The sequence below is a fragment of the Lonchura striata genome, chromosome 9 (genome assembly GCF_050655825.1).
Source record: "Lonchura striata isolate lonStrDom1 chromosome 9, ASM5065582v1, whole genome shotgun sequence".
NCBI classification, from domain to species: domain Eukaryota; kingdom Metazoa; phylum Chordata; class Aves; order Passeriformes; family Estrildidae; genus Lonchura; species Lonchura striata.
Genome location: NC_140711.1, coordinates 8420812 through 8435598, shown reverse-complemented (window position 1 = coordinate 8435598; position 14787 = coordinate 8420812). Strand labels below are relative to the sequence as shown.

The window sequence follows — 14787 nt, the reverse complement described above, 5'->3', positions numbered from 1 at the left end:
AGGTGAGGGAGGTGGAGAACAAAGGACCACAACTCTCCAGCGGTGCTGCACAAAGGCTTTAATGAGAAGGAGCAAAAGCAGCGTGACAGAACAGAGGCCAAGGAACACGTGTGGGGGGCCAGGGAGGGAAAGAGATGGGCCCATTTGCCGAGGCCAAGGGGGATGATGCGCCGGGCTCAGCAGATCTGACCGCAGCGGGGGAAAGGCAGACACAGGCCTGAGCCCCCCAGGCCAAGGGAGCCCCCAGAAGAGATGGGAACCCCCGCGGTGCTGAGGGAGCTGCCCACAGCAGCTGACAGAGAGGATCCCACGGCTGTGCTCTGAGGGAAAGAGGTGAGGATGGGGCCCGGCAGGGTCACCAGCACCGGCGAAGCCTCGATGTACACCGTGGAGTCAGCGCAGCGGGCGAGGCAGGGCTCAGTGCAGCTGCTTGCAAGGGGGGTTGGGCCACAGGGGCCGCAGGGCCGTGGGGGACAGGGTCTGCAGCAAGACATCTCTCGGTGCCGAAGGCAAAGCTGCAACACAGAGCAGGGAGCACCAACCGGCTCAGGATCAGTCTGTCTCTCTGTCCCTCAGCTCTCTCCAGGGACACGGTGGCTCTTCTAAACACACCCTGTGCCTACAGCTCCCACCACCCTCCTGGTGCCCTCCGAGTGGCACAGCACGGGAAGGCCGCCCCACTTCAGCAATAGCAGCCAGCACAGTGGCTTTAAGGCCCCTGTGCAAAGACTGGTCCCGGCCCTTCTCCAGAACAGACATGGCTGTGTTTGAGACGTCCCGGGATGCCCTGGGACATTTTGTTACACCACGGCAGGTGCAAATGCTGCTGGGCACATCCCCCTGAGGCTGAGCCCCATTGATCCCCTTCTGCTGGAACAAAGCCCCCTCTTCCCAGCTGTCCCCAGCCACCAGCATGGAAAGGCTGACGGCCTCCAACAGCTCTGTCTCAGGGCCAAGCTGAGGCAGCCCAAGGATCAAGCCGGGCAGCCTCCATGACAGCAGCTCAGCCCACAGCGAGGGATGGAGAGGACTCAGGCTTACCTCGTTCCTCGAGGAAAGGGAGGCCAGAGACCAGGATGCAGAGCCGGGAGCAGCGCAGCCTTTTATGCTGGGTCCAGAGCCCTGTGGGGCCACAAACATTCCTTGTTTGTGAAACACCCAAACTCCTGGGAGGGGCAACTTGCAAGGCCTCCCTGCTGATCAGGTCCCTGCCTCTTTCATCTCAAATGTTCTCTTTCCTCTTACAACCCAAAATCTTGCGATGACTCTTGGAATCACTTGGGTATGGAATGGACCTTAAAATCATCTAGCTCTTCCTCCCACAAACAAGTTTTACAACTTCTCTGGAAAACCTGTTGCAGTGTCCCGCTCCTCTCACAGGCAAAGATTCCTTCCCAATATGTGATCTAAGTATATATATAAATATATATATCTGACATCAAATCAAAATACATGTTTTCAGTTTTAAACTGGTTCCACTTGACCCATCACTACACATCCCAACCAGGCATCCTTCCCTTTCTTAACTGAATGTCTCCTGGGAGCCTTCTCCTCTCTTGGCTACACAACCCCAACCCTCTCAGCCTGTCCTCACAGGGCAGTGGCTCCAGCTGCCTGGTGCTCTTTGTGGCTCCTCTGGACCCACTGCAGCAGGTCTGTGTGTTTCTTAGGCTGTGACTTCTAGAGCTGGAGGCAGTACCCCAGGTACGGTGTCATGAGAGCCGAGCAGAGCAGCACAATCCCCTCCATCGACCTGCTGGCCACACAGGTCTGGATGCAGCCCAGAATACGACTGGATTTTTGCACTGGGCTGCCAGCAGGCAGTGCAGGTCCATGTTCAAGTTCCCCTCCACAGGGCTGCTCTCTGTCCACTCAAGGACTAGCCTGTGCTCACCAGTGCAGACAGCCCCAGTGCCATCTCCTGCTGATCATTCCCCTTTAGGACTTGGGAGGCTCCTCTGCAGGAGCCTTTCCATCTCCTGGTGGCCTCCCAGGGGTGCAGGGCATCTTGGATTTCTGCCCAGGAGACAAGGACCTGTGTGACAGTGGCAGTGTTCAGAGGACAATGGGACAAGGTCCACAGATTCTGGATGTAGCTGGGAAGTTTATTCTTCTCTGAGTGGGAACAGAGGACTCCCAGAGATCTCTGCCCACCTCCATTATCCTGGGCCCTTGAGCACCTACCAAAAGACAATGCCTTTTGTAAAACTGCAGCAGCAGCAGCACAGGATTACATCGACATGCAAGGTGGATTGGGACCAGTCCTAAAAGGTCTGGAAATGCCCTTGACAAAGGCAAAACCTTTCATAGGAAAGAGGCTATGTGCTTTGGTATCCCTGGAATGCCTGAGTCCAGGGCACCATATGCACTCATTTCCACATCAGCATGATTCAGGTTTGCCTGGAGCTCATGGATTTTCCCAACTCTTCCACATCACAATGATTCCCACAAGCTCTGGGAGACTGATCCAATATCCCTTTGAACTGTGAAATTAATTGAATGGGCAAAGTGATGCCTGCCCCAGGAAAAGGAGCCATGAGCTTTGGGCTCCAGGCCCTCAGCCTCTTCCCCAAAAGCTGCCATCCACATCCCAGCCTCAGGGCTGGACACACTGAGCAAAGTGGGTCAGTTTGTGTTTGAGAAAATGGGTCAATTTGTCTTTCAGGGAGAGATGTAGGCATGCCTTTGATCACCTTCCTACGTGTAGATTTCCTTGTTTTCTGGAGGATCCCAACTTCCCAAGCTGAGGCCAGAGCTTGTCAAGTGCCAAGATCAGGGCAATCCCAAACCTGGACACAGGCTAGGCTTGAGTGGACAGAGAGCAGCCCTGTGGAGGGGAACTTGAACATGGACCTGCACTGCCTGCTGGCAGGCCAGTGCAAAAATCCAGTCGTATTCTGGGCTGCATCCAGACCTGTGTGGCCAGCAGGTCGATGGAGGGGATTGTGCTGCTCTGCTCGGCTCTCATGACACCGTACCTGGGGTACTGCCTCCAGCTCTAGAAGTCACAGCCTAAGAAACACACAGACCTGCTGCAGTGGGTCCAGAGGAGCCACAAAGAGCACCAGGCAGCTGGAGCCACTGCCCTGTGAGGACAGGCTGAGAGGGTTGGGGTTGTGTAGCCAAGAGAGGAGAAGGTTCCCAGGAGACATTCAGTTAAGAAAGGGAAGGACACCTGGTTGGGATGTGTAATGATGGTCTAAGTGCAACCAATTTGAAACTGAAAATATGTATTTTGATTTGGTGTCAGATATATATATATTCATATATATACTTAATTAGATATAGGGAATGAATCTTCGTCTTGACTGTGGAAACTGTAAGAGGTTTTCCAAAGTAGTTGTAGAACTTGTTTGTGGGGACAAGAGCTAGATGATTTTAAGGTCCATTCCATCCAACAGTGATCCTAACAGTCATCGCAGGATTTTGGGTTGTAAGAAGAAAGAGGACATTTGAGATGAAAGAGGCAGGGACCTCATCAGCAGGGAGGCCTTGCAAGTTGCCCCTCCCAGGAGTTTGGGTGTTTCACAAACAAGGAATGTTTGTGGCCCCACAGGGCTCTGGACCCAGCATAAAAGGCTGCGCTGCTCCCGGCTCTGCATCCTGGTCTCTGGCCTCCCTTTCCTCGAGGAACAAGGTAAGCCTGAGTCCTCTCCATCCCTCCCTGTGGGCTGAGCTGCTGTCATGGAGGCTGCCCGGCTTGATCCTTGGGCTGCCTCAGCTTGGCCCTGAGACAGAGCTGTTGGAGGCCGTCAGCCTTTCCATGCTGGTGGCTGGGGACAGCTGGGAAGAGGGGGCTTTGTTCCAGCAGAAGGGGATCAATGGGGCTCAGCCTCAGGGGGATGTGCCCAGCAGCATTTGCACCTGCCGTGGTGTAACAAAATGTCCCGGGGCATCCCGGGACGTCTCAAACACAGCCATGTCTGTTCTGGAGAAGGGCCGGGACCAGTCTTTGCACAGGGGCCTTAAAGCCACTGTGCTGGCTGCTATTGCTGAAGTGGGGCGGCCTTCCCGTGCTGTGCCACTCGGAGGGCACCAGGAGGGTGGTGGGAGCTGTAGGCACAGGGTGTGTTTAGAAGAGCCACCGTGTCCCTGGAGAGAGCTGAGGGACAGAGAGACAGACTGATCCTGAGCCGGTTGGTGCTCCCTGCTCTGTGTTGCAGCTTTGCCTTCGGCACCGAGAGATGTCTTGCTGCAGACCCTGTCCCCCACGGCCCTGCGGCCCCTGTGGCCCAACCCCCCTTGCAAGCAGCTGCACTGAGCCCTGCCTCGCCCGCTGCGCTGACTCCACGGTGTACATCGAGGCTTCGCCGGTGCTGGTGACCCTGCCGGGCCCCATCCTCACCTCTTTCCCTCAGAGCACAGCCGTGGGATCCTCTCTGTCAGCTGCTGTGGGCAGCTCCCTCAGCACCGCGGGGGTTCCCATCTCTTCTGGGGGCTCCCTTGGCCTGGGGGGCTCAGGCCTGTGTCTGCCTTTCCCCCGCTGCGGTCAGATCTGCTGAGCCCGGCGCATCATCCCCCTTGGCCTCGGCAAATGGGCCCATCTCTTTCCCTCCCTGGCCCCCCACACGTGTTCCTTGGCCTCTGTTCTGTCACGCTGCTTTTGCTCCTTCTCATTAAAGCCTTTGTGCAGCACCGCTGGAGACTTGTGGTCGTTTGTTCTCCTCCTCCCTCACCTACCACCTGCTCTGCCTGTGTGAGCACTGGCTGCTGTCCTGAGCTTACCAGCAGCTGCTCTAAGAACTTACAGAAATTACACCAGAGCACCAGAGCCTCAGTCACTGAGCTTGACTCTGTAACCTGGAGATGAGAGACCTGTAGGGTTTGGCACCAATTTGTTCCTTGAGAGCATTAAAACCAATATTTTGAGTAACATTTCATTTCTGTCAAAGATTCTCCACCAAATCATAGCAAAATCAAGATTCTATTGCTGGTGAGGGGATGTGTCAATGGTGTGAGTATGGGTTTGTGGGCTGGAAAGGAGAAAAGCTCTTCTTTTCATGCCTGGACATAGGCACTGTGGCTTCAGCAGCGTTTGATGGCAAAGTTTACGCTCTTACTCACTAAATGGATGAAGCATAAATAGAATATTGAATTTAAATAAATGGTTAATGTTTTAAAGGGAACATGGTGCATTCAGAAGTGTATGATAAGCAAACGATATGAATATAAAAATAAAGAGGGGGGAAAGGTTTTGGCAGCACTTGATGCTCAGTCACAGCAAGGACTTAATCTCAAATTCACGGTGACAACAGCCATACCATTTTCTGTTCTCTCTCTCACACACATAGACACACTCACACTCTGTATTTAGGTGTGTAAATACACCTATCAAAAATGCCCCTTGAAAATGGCTGGTCTAGGAAAATAGTTTCTTTTCCTGAATGCCACAACATTCCCATTGTCACACTTTCCAAGAAAGTGCCAGCACAAACTGGCCGGGATGAAACCTTGTTACGACTAAAGCCTCTTACAACCCTATAGAGAGTGGTCCAAAATGAGACCATTTGAGCTCTCCTGGCTCGCAGCAGGCAGTGACCAGCGGTGTCCCTCGGAGTGGGACGGCTCTCCCAGCCAGTGAACTCTCAGGGCTGCTTTACTTGGAGGCTGGCCCAACAAGGAGGAATCCCAGGCTGATAGCCTCACTCCCTGATGCCTGACCATTCGCCCGTCGGGAGATGCAAAGGCATCCAAAGTGAGTGTTTCACTAACCACTGAGGGGACTTTTTCACAGGTACGTTGCTTGTACTGACTCTTCACGTCTGTGTGCATGCACATGTGCATATATTTGCTGTAGCAAATCTGGGAGAAATACTGCTTTCTTAGATGTTTAAGTACCCTCGAGATCTGAGGAAGGTTCAGTTATAGTTACAGACTTACCTGAATGCTGCCAAGGGTTGTTATTTTGCTAAGTTGCTAAGTAAAACTTTGAAGTTGTAAGTTAGGTTAAATGTTATTAAGTGTTTTTCTTTCTGTCAAATTTTAAGGGAAAGATATTAATTAGGTATTAGGTACAAGTTAATTTAAAGTTAAGTTGGCAGGCTGTCAAGCTTTTAGGCTGTGGAACTTTGCATCCTTGCCCTCACTGTGTTTTGTCACACGCACACACATACTCATACACATAGAAACACAGGCACACACACAGACACTCCCCTAGATAGTTCTTGGTTCATTTCTGTTTTGATTGCTTGGGTTTGGTTTGGTCATTGCTTGTTTTATCTTGTTGTGCCTTAAGTGCCCTGTCAGTAGTAGAGTGAATCTTGCCAAGGAACTTTGCCGTGCTTTCCTTTAATATGAAATGTGGCTTTTACTGCTACCCGTGTCAGTGATTTTTTAAGCAATGTCCAAGTGTCGTTTGTAACGGGAGCCTTGTCCCGAAGTGCCTGGGTGTCAGTGTCGTGGCAGAGGGTCTGTGAGGAGCAGGGCCAGGAGAGCTGGAGCAGGTAGTTGTGGCCGAGTGGTGAAGGCGATGGACTAGAAATCCATTGGGGTTTCCCCGCGCAGGTTCGAATCCTGCCAACTACGGGGCACGCGCCCCTTTTGGGCTGCGGGCAGCTGCTCACGCTGCACAGGTACCGCCCCACAGGTGGGTGCCATGGACAGCAGCTGGAGCTTCCAGAGGGCTCCTGCACTTGCAGCAGCCACAGTGAAGAAGGAAAGGACAAATGCAGGCCTGCACAGCTCCTGGAGCTGAGCACTCCATCACCTCGCAGTAGCACCAAGTGTTAAAGGCAAGGATCCTCAGCTTGCCAACCTGCCGGGCACCAAGTGGCCAGAAGTCAGAGCTTTTACATCAGAGTAGCCAGGAGCAGGCTTGAGCTGAGGCACCAGAATGTGTAGAGCTAAAAGAGGAGCATTCTTTCTGTTGGCAGTTGCAGGCAAAGGCAATCCGCGTCCCTCGTTGGCCAGCAGAGGTGTGAAGGGGCAGGCAGGTGCAGTCCGTCAGCGTGCTGGGAGCGGCGCTGTATGTGAGGGCAGGGCTGCAGGTGTCAGGATGTGGGGGTGGATTTGAGGTGGCCTGGTCCCTCGCAAGGCCCAAGGCTGCAGCGTGCCTGCGGGGGTGCGATGAGCAGGTGCAGGGGGAGCGTGGGTGTCAAAGGGCAGGGGGCTGTGCAGGGCTGTGAGCAGGGCTGTGAGGGAAGGGCAAGGCCAGGCCCTGGAGGTGTGGAGCAGACGGCGAAGGGAGATGAATTTGTCAGGGGGTCTATAGTGCGGGGTGGGGGAGGCCGAGCAGAGGGGAAGGGAAGCAGTGAGGGCCAGCAGTGCCCGGCAGCATCAGGCTGCAGGGAGGGCAATGGCAGGCAGGCCTGAGGAGGAGCAGAGTGGCGCAGCGGGAGCGTGCTGGGCCCATAACCCAGAGGTCGATGGATCGAAACCATCCTCTGCTAAGGCACTTTTTCACCGACACTGCCTCGCCCAACAGCTTTTACCCGGCTTGGCTGTAGCTCTTTGGGCAACGCTGGCCATAGCCTTCCTCTTCCCTCGACACCTGCTACCTGCTTTTAGTAAAAATGATAAAACTAGAATAACACCACCTGACCTCTCCTGGTCCCGAAGGGCACACATCCTTCTCTCTGCATTTTCTCCTGCCACTGAACGGTCGAGCTGCTGCTCCTGCTTCCCTCAGCCGGGCTCCTGCCCAGGACTCCGGGCACCTCCCAGCCCAGCAGGCACACACTGGTTTTGAGCCAAGTCAGCCTTGGCAAAAGCCAACTGCAGGAGCTGCCCTGGATCCTGCAGAGACTCCCAGTGAGTGGTGAGCCACTGCAGCAGGGTGGGCAGAGAACACCTGGACATCAGGCTGGGGTTGCCATGGGGCTCAGGCACTGCCGTTGCCTTCTCCTTGCTTTGCCTCCAGCCCTGCTTTGAGCAGGCATATGGGCTTGTGTCCCCTTGGGATTGCTGTGCACTCGTGTTCCTTGTGAGAGGGAAGAGTTCCCAGAGAGGTCTCTGTCCTCCTTGCTCTGCACCCTAGGCAGTGAGTGAAGCGCTTCTTCGCAATGAGTGACTGAAGCTCAGTTGTTGCTCATCCCTTGTTGTGGCACCTGCCCTTTCTGCTTGCCTCTCCAGCCCCTTTCCTGGGTTCCCCACTTGGGTCTTTCTTCACCTTTTAAAGAGATGGAGCACTGTTTCCCTCTCATTAATTCTTAAGGGGATGGACTGACCTGGGTTGGAGAAGAGAAGGCAAGGCAGCTTCTGCTGTGTGAAGGTGACTTCCCAAGGTAACTTTGGCTGAGTCAGAAAGGGCTTGTTGCAATTTGGCAAAGACAAGATGGTGCCCGATTTCAAGCCTGGTGCTTGTAAGAGAGGCCACGTCAGGCTTGCAGAAGGAGCTGTGCTGCTGCCCTGAAGGATGGTGTGATTAGAGAGTGCCTGGCAGCCCTGCAGGAAGGCTGCACTTGGAGGGAGATGTCCAAGGTGGTGGAGAGAAAGGCAGCCTCAGGTGGGAGCAGAAGGCTGAGTGAGGCTCAGCACAGGAGCAGAGGTGTGTGGTGCAGGAGGTCCTATGGTGTAATGGTGAGCACTCTGGACTCTGAATCCAGTGATCTGAGTTCAAATCTCAGTGGGACCTTGGCCTTTTGGTTCCCTCAGGCTTTGCCTCAGCCTGCTTACACACTCACAGCTCTCCTCTCCTGCTGAGGTGCAAGACCACCCACTCCGAATGGGTCCGGCACAGGACGCTGCTCTGGGACCACTGCTGCTATGTCAGATGCATCCAAAAATGGAGATTGGGCTACACGCTCTGGGCAGGTGTTTCCAGGTTGGATCATTCCCACAGCATCACCAAGTTACTGCGTGTGGCATTACCTGTATGCCCACCCCTGTCCACTGCTCCTTTCTTGCTCCTTTCATCTGTGGCTTCTTTTCCTCTTTTCCTGCCAATTTCTTTCTATTCCTCTGCAATCCGTTCAAGGAGCTCTACCAACATTGGACAGTGCCCCGTCATTGGGGTTCCATTTTTAATCATGTGAGAGGGAAGAACCTTCCTTGCTGAGCAGGTGGCAGGTGAGGGAGGTGGAGAACAAAGGACCACAACTCTCCAGCGGTGCTGCACAAAGGCTTTAATGAGAAGGAGCAAAAGCAGCGTGACAGAACAGAGGCCAAGGAACACGTGTGGGGGGCCAGGGAGGGAAAGAGATGGGCCCATTTGCCGAGGCCAAGGGGGATGATGCGCCGGGCTCAGCAGATCTGACCGCAGCGGGGGAAAGGCAGACACAGGCCTGAGCCCCCCAGGCCAAGGGAGCCCCCAGAAGAGATGGGAACCCCCGCGGTGCTGAGGGAGCTGCCCACAGCAGCTGACAGAGAGGATCCCACGGCTGTGCTCTGAGGGAAAGAGGTGAGGATGGGGCCCGGCAGGGTCACCACCACTGGAGAAGGCTCGATGTACACCGTGGAGTCAGCGCAGCGGGCGAGGCAGGGCTCAGTGCAGCTGCTTGCAAGGGGGGTTGGGCCACAGGGGCCGCAGGGCCGTGGGGGACAGGGTCTGCAGCAAGACATCTCTCGGTGCCGAAGGCAAAGCTGCAACACAGAGCAGGGAGCACCAACCGGCTCAGGATCAGTCTGTCTCTCTGTCCCTCAGCTCTCTCCAGGGACACGGTGGCTCTTCTAAACACACCCTGAGCCTACAGCTCCCACCTCCCTCCTGGTGCCCTCCGAGTGGCACAGCACGGGAAGGCCGCCCCACTTCAGCAATAGCAGCCAGCACAGTGGCTTTAAGGCCCCTGTGCAAAGACTGGTCCCGGCCCTTCTCCAGAACAGACATGGCTGTGTTTGAGACGTCCCGGGATGCCCTGGGACATTTTGTTACACCACGGCAGGTGCAAATGCTGCTGGGCACATCCCCCTGAGGCTGAGCCCCATTGATCCCCTTCTGCTGGAACAAAGCCCCCTCTTCCCAGCTGTCCCCAGCCACCAGCATGGAAAGGCTGACGGCCTCCAACAGCTCTGTCTCAGGGCCAAGCTGAGGCAGCCCAAGGATCAAGCCGGGCAGCCTCCATGACAGCAGCTCAGCCCACAGCGAGGGATGGAGAGGACTCAGGCTTACCTCGTTCCTCGAGGAAAGGGAGGCCAGAGACCAGGATGCAGAGCCGGGAGCAGCGCAGCCTTTTATGCTGGGTCCAGAGCCCTGTGGGGCCACAAACATTCCTTGTTTGTGAAACACCCAAACTCCTGGGAGGGGCAACTTGCAAGGCCTCCCTGTTGATGAGGTCCCTACCTCAGACATCTCTGGCGTTTTTCAGCAGTTTCACATCAATCAACGTAGAAATGATTAATGTGTGTTCCAGATTCCTAGGCCAAGTTTTTTCGGAGGTCCCATGCCAGTGTATATGGTTAGTTGAAATGAATTTTTGTAGTGTCTGTTACATTCTGTCACTTGTTCTCCTTGATGGTTAATTTGGCTCCAGTTCTAGTTAAATTCAACCATTAAGTGACACCTCAGGTCAGCTCTCAGGAGCTTTCAGTGCAGGCACTCAGGCTCATCCTGAGAGTCATTTCTCCCACAGGACATCACAGACGTACAGGACACTGTGGGTCAGTTGAGGCACAGAGTCAACACTGCACAACCCCATAGTGGGGAAGAGACACAACTCTGCAGGGAGGTGGCCAAGCTCAGAGGCAAGGAAAGTCCATGTTCAGCTGAATGGATGTCCCCTGCAGGCCGGAATGACAGGCATGGGGAACTGGCTTACAGTCCACAGGCCAAGCCACGGCCTGTTTTGTGATCAAAGAGATGCTGTGTCCATCCCTGCAAGAGCCCCACAGCCACACTGACCTGTTTTGCTCAGTGTGCTCATCCCAGAGGCCAGAGACTTGGCTGGTGGATTTTGGGAAAAGGCGGAGGGCAGGGAGCTCAAAGATGTTTTTTTCTGGGTCTAGGATGGGGTTTCCCATTCCATGCATTTTACATTTCAAAGGACACTGGATCAGTCTGTCAGAGCACATGGGTGTCATCCTGATGGGGAAGAGCTGGGAAAATCCCTGAGCTCCAGGCAAGCCTGAGTCACTCAGTGTGCACTCAGGCGCTCAAGGGATAACAGAGCTCATATCCTCAAAGTTCTGCTGCAATGAACAGTATTTCCCACCTTGTATGCCCAACTGAGGATCACCTGGTGCTTGTCTGCCATCTCCTGCATTTGCTGTCTCCCCAGGAATGGTCTTTTGTTGCTGCTCAAGGGCTGTAGTGATTCAGCATACCCCACATCGACCCCAGAAGGTCTAGGTGAAGCTCTGGAGGTCTTGTGTTCCTGTCAACTGCTCTGGGCAGATCAAAATGCCTCGGTTGCTCAGCAGGCTCTGGGCCTTGCCCGGCTGACTTCTAAGCATTGACACAGCTTATGAAAAAGGTCACTACACCATGTACAGCTCTCCCAGGCCTGTCCCTTATCCTCCCTTAGGGAGCCCTGGGATTTTCTTTCATGCGACTTCTGATTGCTGCCTCGTGCCCTTTCCCAGTGCACCTCTCAGGAGAGTTTGGCTTCATTCTCTCCAGAGCCCTCAGGAGGTGGTGGAGGCAGCAGCTCCATGCTCCCCTCCATGCCTTGCCCATCTCCAGCAGGTTGTACAAGCGCAGTGCCCTCGGCCTCCCCCATGCATCAGGTGCTGCAGCCCTTATGTTCTGCCTGCTCCTATGGCAGTGCCTCTCTCTGTAAGAGACCCCCATGTACACCTCCCCTATCCCTGGGGACACCAAATGGGAACACCAACCCAGATGTGGCCTGTGCAGTGCCAAGGAAAGGGTATCAGCCATGGAGTGATCAGATGCCAGGCTTATGAGGTGAAATATGGGCATGGACAATAAGGAACTCTCTGGATTAGGGGGACAGCTCCCCGGAGGACTCAGAGTGAAAACTCTCTTGGGGCAGATGTTCTCTCTGCTTTCCTGCCTTTCTGCCCCATAGGAGTTCCTTGTCACTGGCCAGAGAGTGCAATGCAGGGCAAGTGGCATTCCCTGCACATACCCAGCCCTGTGCTCTCCAGGCTGCCACGGCATGTGCTCACCAGTGCAGACAGCCCCAGTGTCATGTCCTGCTGATCATCCCCCTTTAGGACTTGGGAGGCTCCTCTGCAGGAGCCTTTCCATCTCCTGGTGGCCTCCCAGGGGTGCAGGGCATCCTTGGATTTCTGCCCAGGAGACAAGGACCTGTGTGACAGTGGCAGTGTTCAGAGGACAATGGGACAAGGCCCACAGCTTCTGGATGTAGCTGGGAAGTTTATTCTTCTCTGAGTGGGAACAGAGGACTTCCAGAGATCTCTGCCCACCTCCATTTCCTGGGCCCTTGAGCAGCCACCAAAAGGCAATGCCTTTTGTAAAACTGCAGCAGCAGCAGCACAGGATTACATCGACATGCAAGGTGGATTGGGACCAGTCCTAAAAGGTCTGGAAATGCCCTTGACAAAGGCAAAACCTTTCATAGGAATGAGGCTATGTGACCTGGTATCCCTGGAATGCCTGAGTCCAGGGCACCATGTGCACTCATTTCCACATCAGCATGATTCAGGTTTGCCTGGAGCTCATGGATTTTCCCAACTCTTCCACATCACAATGATTCCCACAAGCTCTGGGAGACTGATCCAATATCCCTTTAAACTGTGAAATGAATTGAATGGGCAAAGTGATGCCTGCCCCAGGAAAAGGAGCCATGAGCTTTGGGCTCCAGGCCCTCAGCCTCTTCCCCAAAGCTGCCATCCACATCCCAGCCTCAGGGCTGGACACACTGAGCAAAGTGGGTCAGTTTGTGTTTGAGAAAATGGGTCAATTTGTCTTTCAGGGAGAGATGGAGGCATGCCTTTGATCACCTTCCTACGTGTAGATTTCCTTGTTTTCTGGAGGATCCCAACTTCCCAAGCTGAGGCCAGAGCTTGTCAAGTGCCAAGATCAGGGCAATCCCAAACCTGGACACAGGCTAGGCCTTGAGTGGACAGAGAGCAGCCCTGTGGAGGGGAACTTGAACATGGACCTGCACTGCCTGCTGGCAGCCCAGTGTAAAAATCCAGTCGTATTCTGGGCTGCATCCAGACCTGTGTGGCCAGCAGGTCGATGGAGGGGATTGTGCTGCTCTGCTCGGCTCTCATGACACCGTACCTGGGGTACTGCCTCCAGCTCTAGAAGTCACAGCCTAAGAAACACACGGACCTGCTGCAGTGGGTCCAGAGGAGCCACAAAGAGCACCAGGCAGCTGGAGCCACAGGCTGAGAGGGTTGGGGTTGTGTAGCCAAGAGAGGAGAAGGCTCCCAGGAGACATTCAGTTAAGAAAGGGAATGATGCCTGGTTGGGATGTGTAGTGATGGGCCAAGTGGAACCAGTTTGAAACGGAAAAAATGTATTTTGATTTGATGTCAGATATATATATTTATATATATACTTAGATCAAATATTGGGAAGGAATCTTCGTCTTGATTGTGGACACTGTAAGAGGTTTTCCAAAGTAGTTGTAGAACTTGTTTGTGGGGACAAGAGCTAGATGATTTTAAGGTCCATTCCATCCCCCAGTGATCCTAAGAGTCATCGCAGGATTTTGGGTTGTAAGACGAAAGAGAACATTTGAGATGAAAGAGGCAGGGACCTCATCAACAGGGAGGTCTTACAAGTTGCCCCTCCCAGGAGTTTGGGTGTTTCACAAACAAGGAATGTTTGTGGCCCCACAGGGCTCTGGACCCAGCATAAAAGGCTGCGCTGCTCCCGGCTCTGCATCCTGGTCTCTGGCCTCCCTTTCCTCGAGGAACGAGGTAAGCCTGAGTCCTCTCCATCCCTCGCTGTGGGCTGAGCTGCTGTCATGGAGGCTGCCCGGCTTGATCCTTGGGCTGCCTCAGCTTGGCCCTGAGACAGAGCTGTTGGAGGCCGTCAGCCTTTCCATGCTGGTGGCTGGGGACAGCTGGGAAGAGGGGGCTTTGTTCCAGCAGAAGGGGATCAATGGGGCTCAGCCTCAGGGGGATGTGCCCAGCAGCATTTGCACCTGCCGTGGTGTAACAAAATGTCCCAGGGCATCCCGGGACGTCTCAAACACAGCCATGTCTGTTCTGGAGAAGGGCCGGGACCAGTCTTTGCACAGGGGCCTTAAAGCCACTGTGCTGGCTGCTATTGCTGAAGTGGGGCGGCCTTCCCGTGCTGTGCCACTCGGAGGGCACCAGGAGGGTGGTGGGAGCTGTAGGCACAGGGTGTGTTTAGAAGAGCCACCGTGTCCCTGGAGAGAGCTGAGGGACAGAGAGACAGACTGATCCTGAGCCGGTTGGTGCTCCCTGCTCTGTGTTGCAGCTTTGCCTTCGGCACCGAGAGATGTCTTGCTGCAGACCCTGTCCCCCATGGCCCTGCGGCCCCTGTGGCCCAACCCCCCTTGCAAGCAGCTGCACTGAGCCCTGCCTCGCCCGCTGCGCTGACTCCACGGTGTACATCGAGCCTTCGCCGGTGCTGGTGACCCTGCCGGGCCCCATCCTCACCTCTTTCCCTCAGAGCACAGCCGTGGGATCCTCTCTGTCAGCTGCTGTGGGCAGCTCCCTCAGCACCGCGGGGGTTCCCATCTCTTCTGGGGGCTCCCTTGGCCTGGGGGGCTCAGGCCTGTGTCTGCCTTTCCCCCGCTGCGGTCAGATCTGCTGAGCCCGGCGCATCATCCCCCTTGGCCTCGGCAAATGGGCCCATCTCTTTCCCTCCCTGGCCCCCCACACGTGTTCCTTGGCCTCTGTTCTGTCACGCTGCTTTTGCTCCTTCTCATTAAAGCCTTTGTGCAGCACCGCTGGAGAGTTGTGGTCCTTTGTTCTCCACCTCCCTCACCTGCCACCTGCTCTGCAACG

General features: G+C 54.9%; 1 protein-coding gene, 2 long non-coding RNA genes and 3 other non-coding genes across 6 annotated transcripts; 4 read left to right on the top strand and 2 right to left on the bottom strand.

Moving 5' to 3' along the window:
- Positions 1-43: 43 nt before the first annotated feature.
- LOC146766627 (uncharacterized) lies at positions 44-1185 on the bottom strand. Its single transcript, XR_014957170.1, has 2 exons — positions 1042-1185; positions 44-515 (listed from the first exon to the last, which is right to left on the bottom strand). It is a non-coding gene; the product is annotated as an uncharacterized LOC146766627 (long non-coding RNA).
- A 5258-nt stretch (positions 1186-6443) lies between these two features.
- TRNAS-AGA (transfer RNA serine (anticodon AGA)) lies at positions 6444-6525 on the top strand. Its single transcript has one exon. It is a non-coding gene; the product is annotated as a tRNA-Ser (tRNA).
- A 791-nt stretch (positions 6526-7316) lies between these two features.
- Positions 7317-7388, top strand: TRNAM-CAU (transfer RNA methionine (anticodon CAU)). Its single transcript has one exon. It is a non-coding gene; the product is annotated as a tRNA-Met (tRNA).
- A 1112-nt stretch (positions 7389-8500) lies between these two features.
- Positions 8501-8572, top strand: TRNAQ-CUG (transfer RNA glutamine (anticodon CUG)). The gene has a single exon. It is a non-coding gene; the product is annotated as a tRNA-Gln (tRNA).
- Positions 8573-9047: 475 nt separating this feature from the next.
- On the bottom strand, positions 9048-10171 carry LOC146766625 (uncharacterized). Its single transcript, XR_014957301.1, has 2 exons — positions 10046-10171; positions 9048-9519 (listed from the first exon to the last, which is right to left on the bottom strand). It is a non-coding gene; the product is annotated as an uncharacterized LOC146766625 (long non-coding RNA).
- Positions 10172-14010: 3839 nt separating this feature from the next.
- Positions 14011-14726, top strand: LOC146766624 (feather keratin Cos1-1/Cos1-3/Cos2-1-like). Its single transcript, XM_085587475.1, has 2 exons — positions 14011-14088; positions 14255-14726. The coding sequence occupies exons 1-2, from the start codon at positions 14011-14013 to the stop codon at positions 14591-14593; spliced, it is 417 nt and encodes a 138-aa protein (XP_085443601.1). The 3' UTR covers positions 14594-14726.
- The last annotated feature ends 61 nt before the right edge of the window (positions 14727-14787 follow it).

Excerpts from the sequence above, each read along its gene's own strand:
- LOC146766624 (XM_085587475.1), top strand. The coding sequence starts at position 14,011 with ATGTCTGTTCTGGAGAAGGGCCGGGACCAGTCTTTGCACAGGGGCCTT. Across the intron at positions 14,089-14,254 it reads TGCTGGCTGCTATTGCTGAA|CTTTGCCTTCGGCACCGAGA; the intron begins GTGGGGCGGCCT and ends TCTGTGTTGCAG.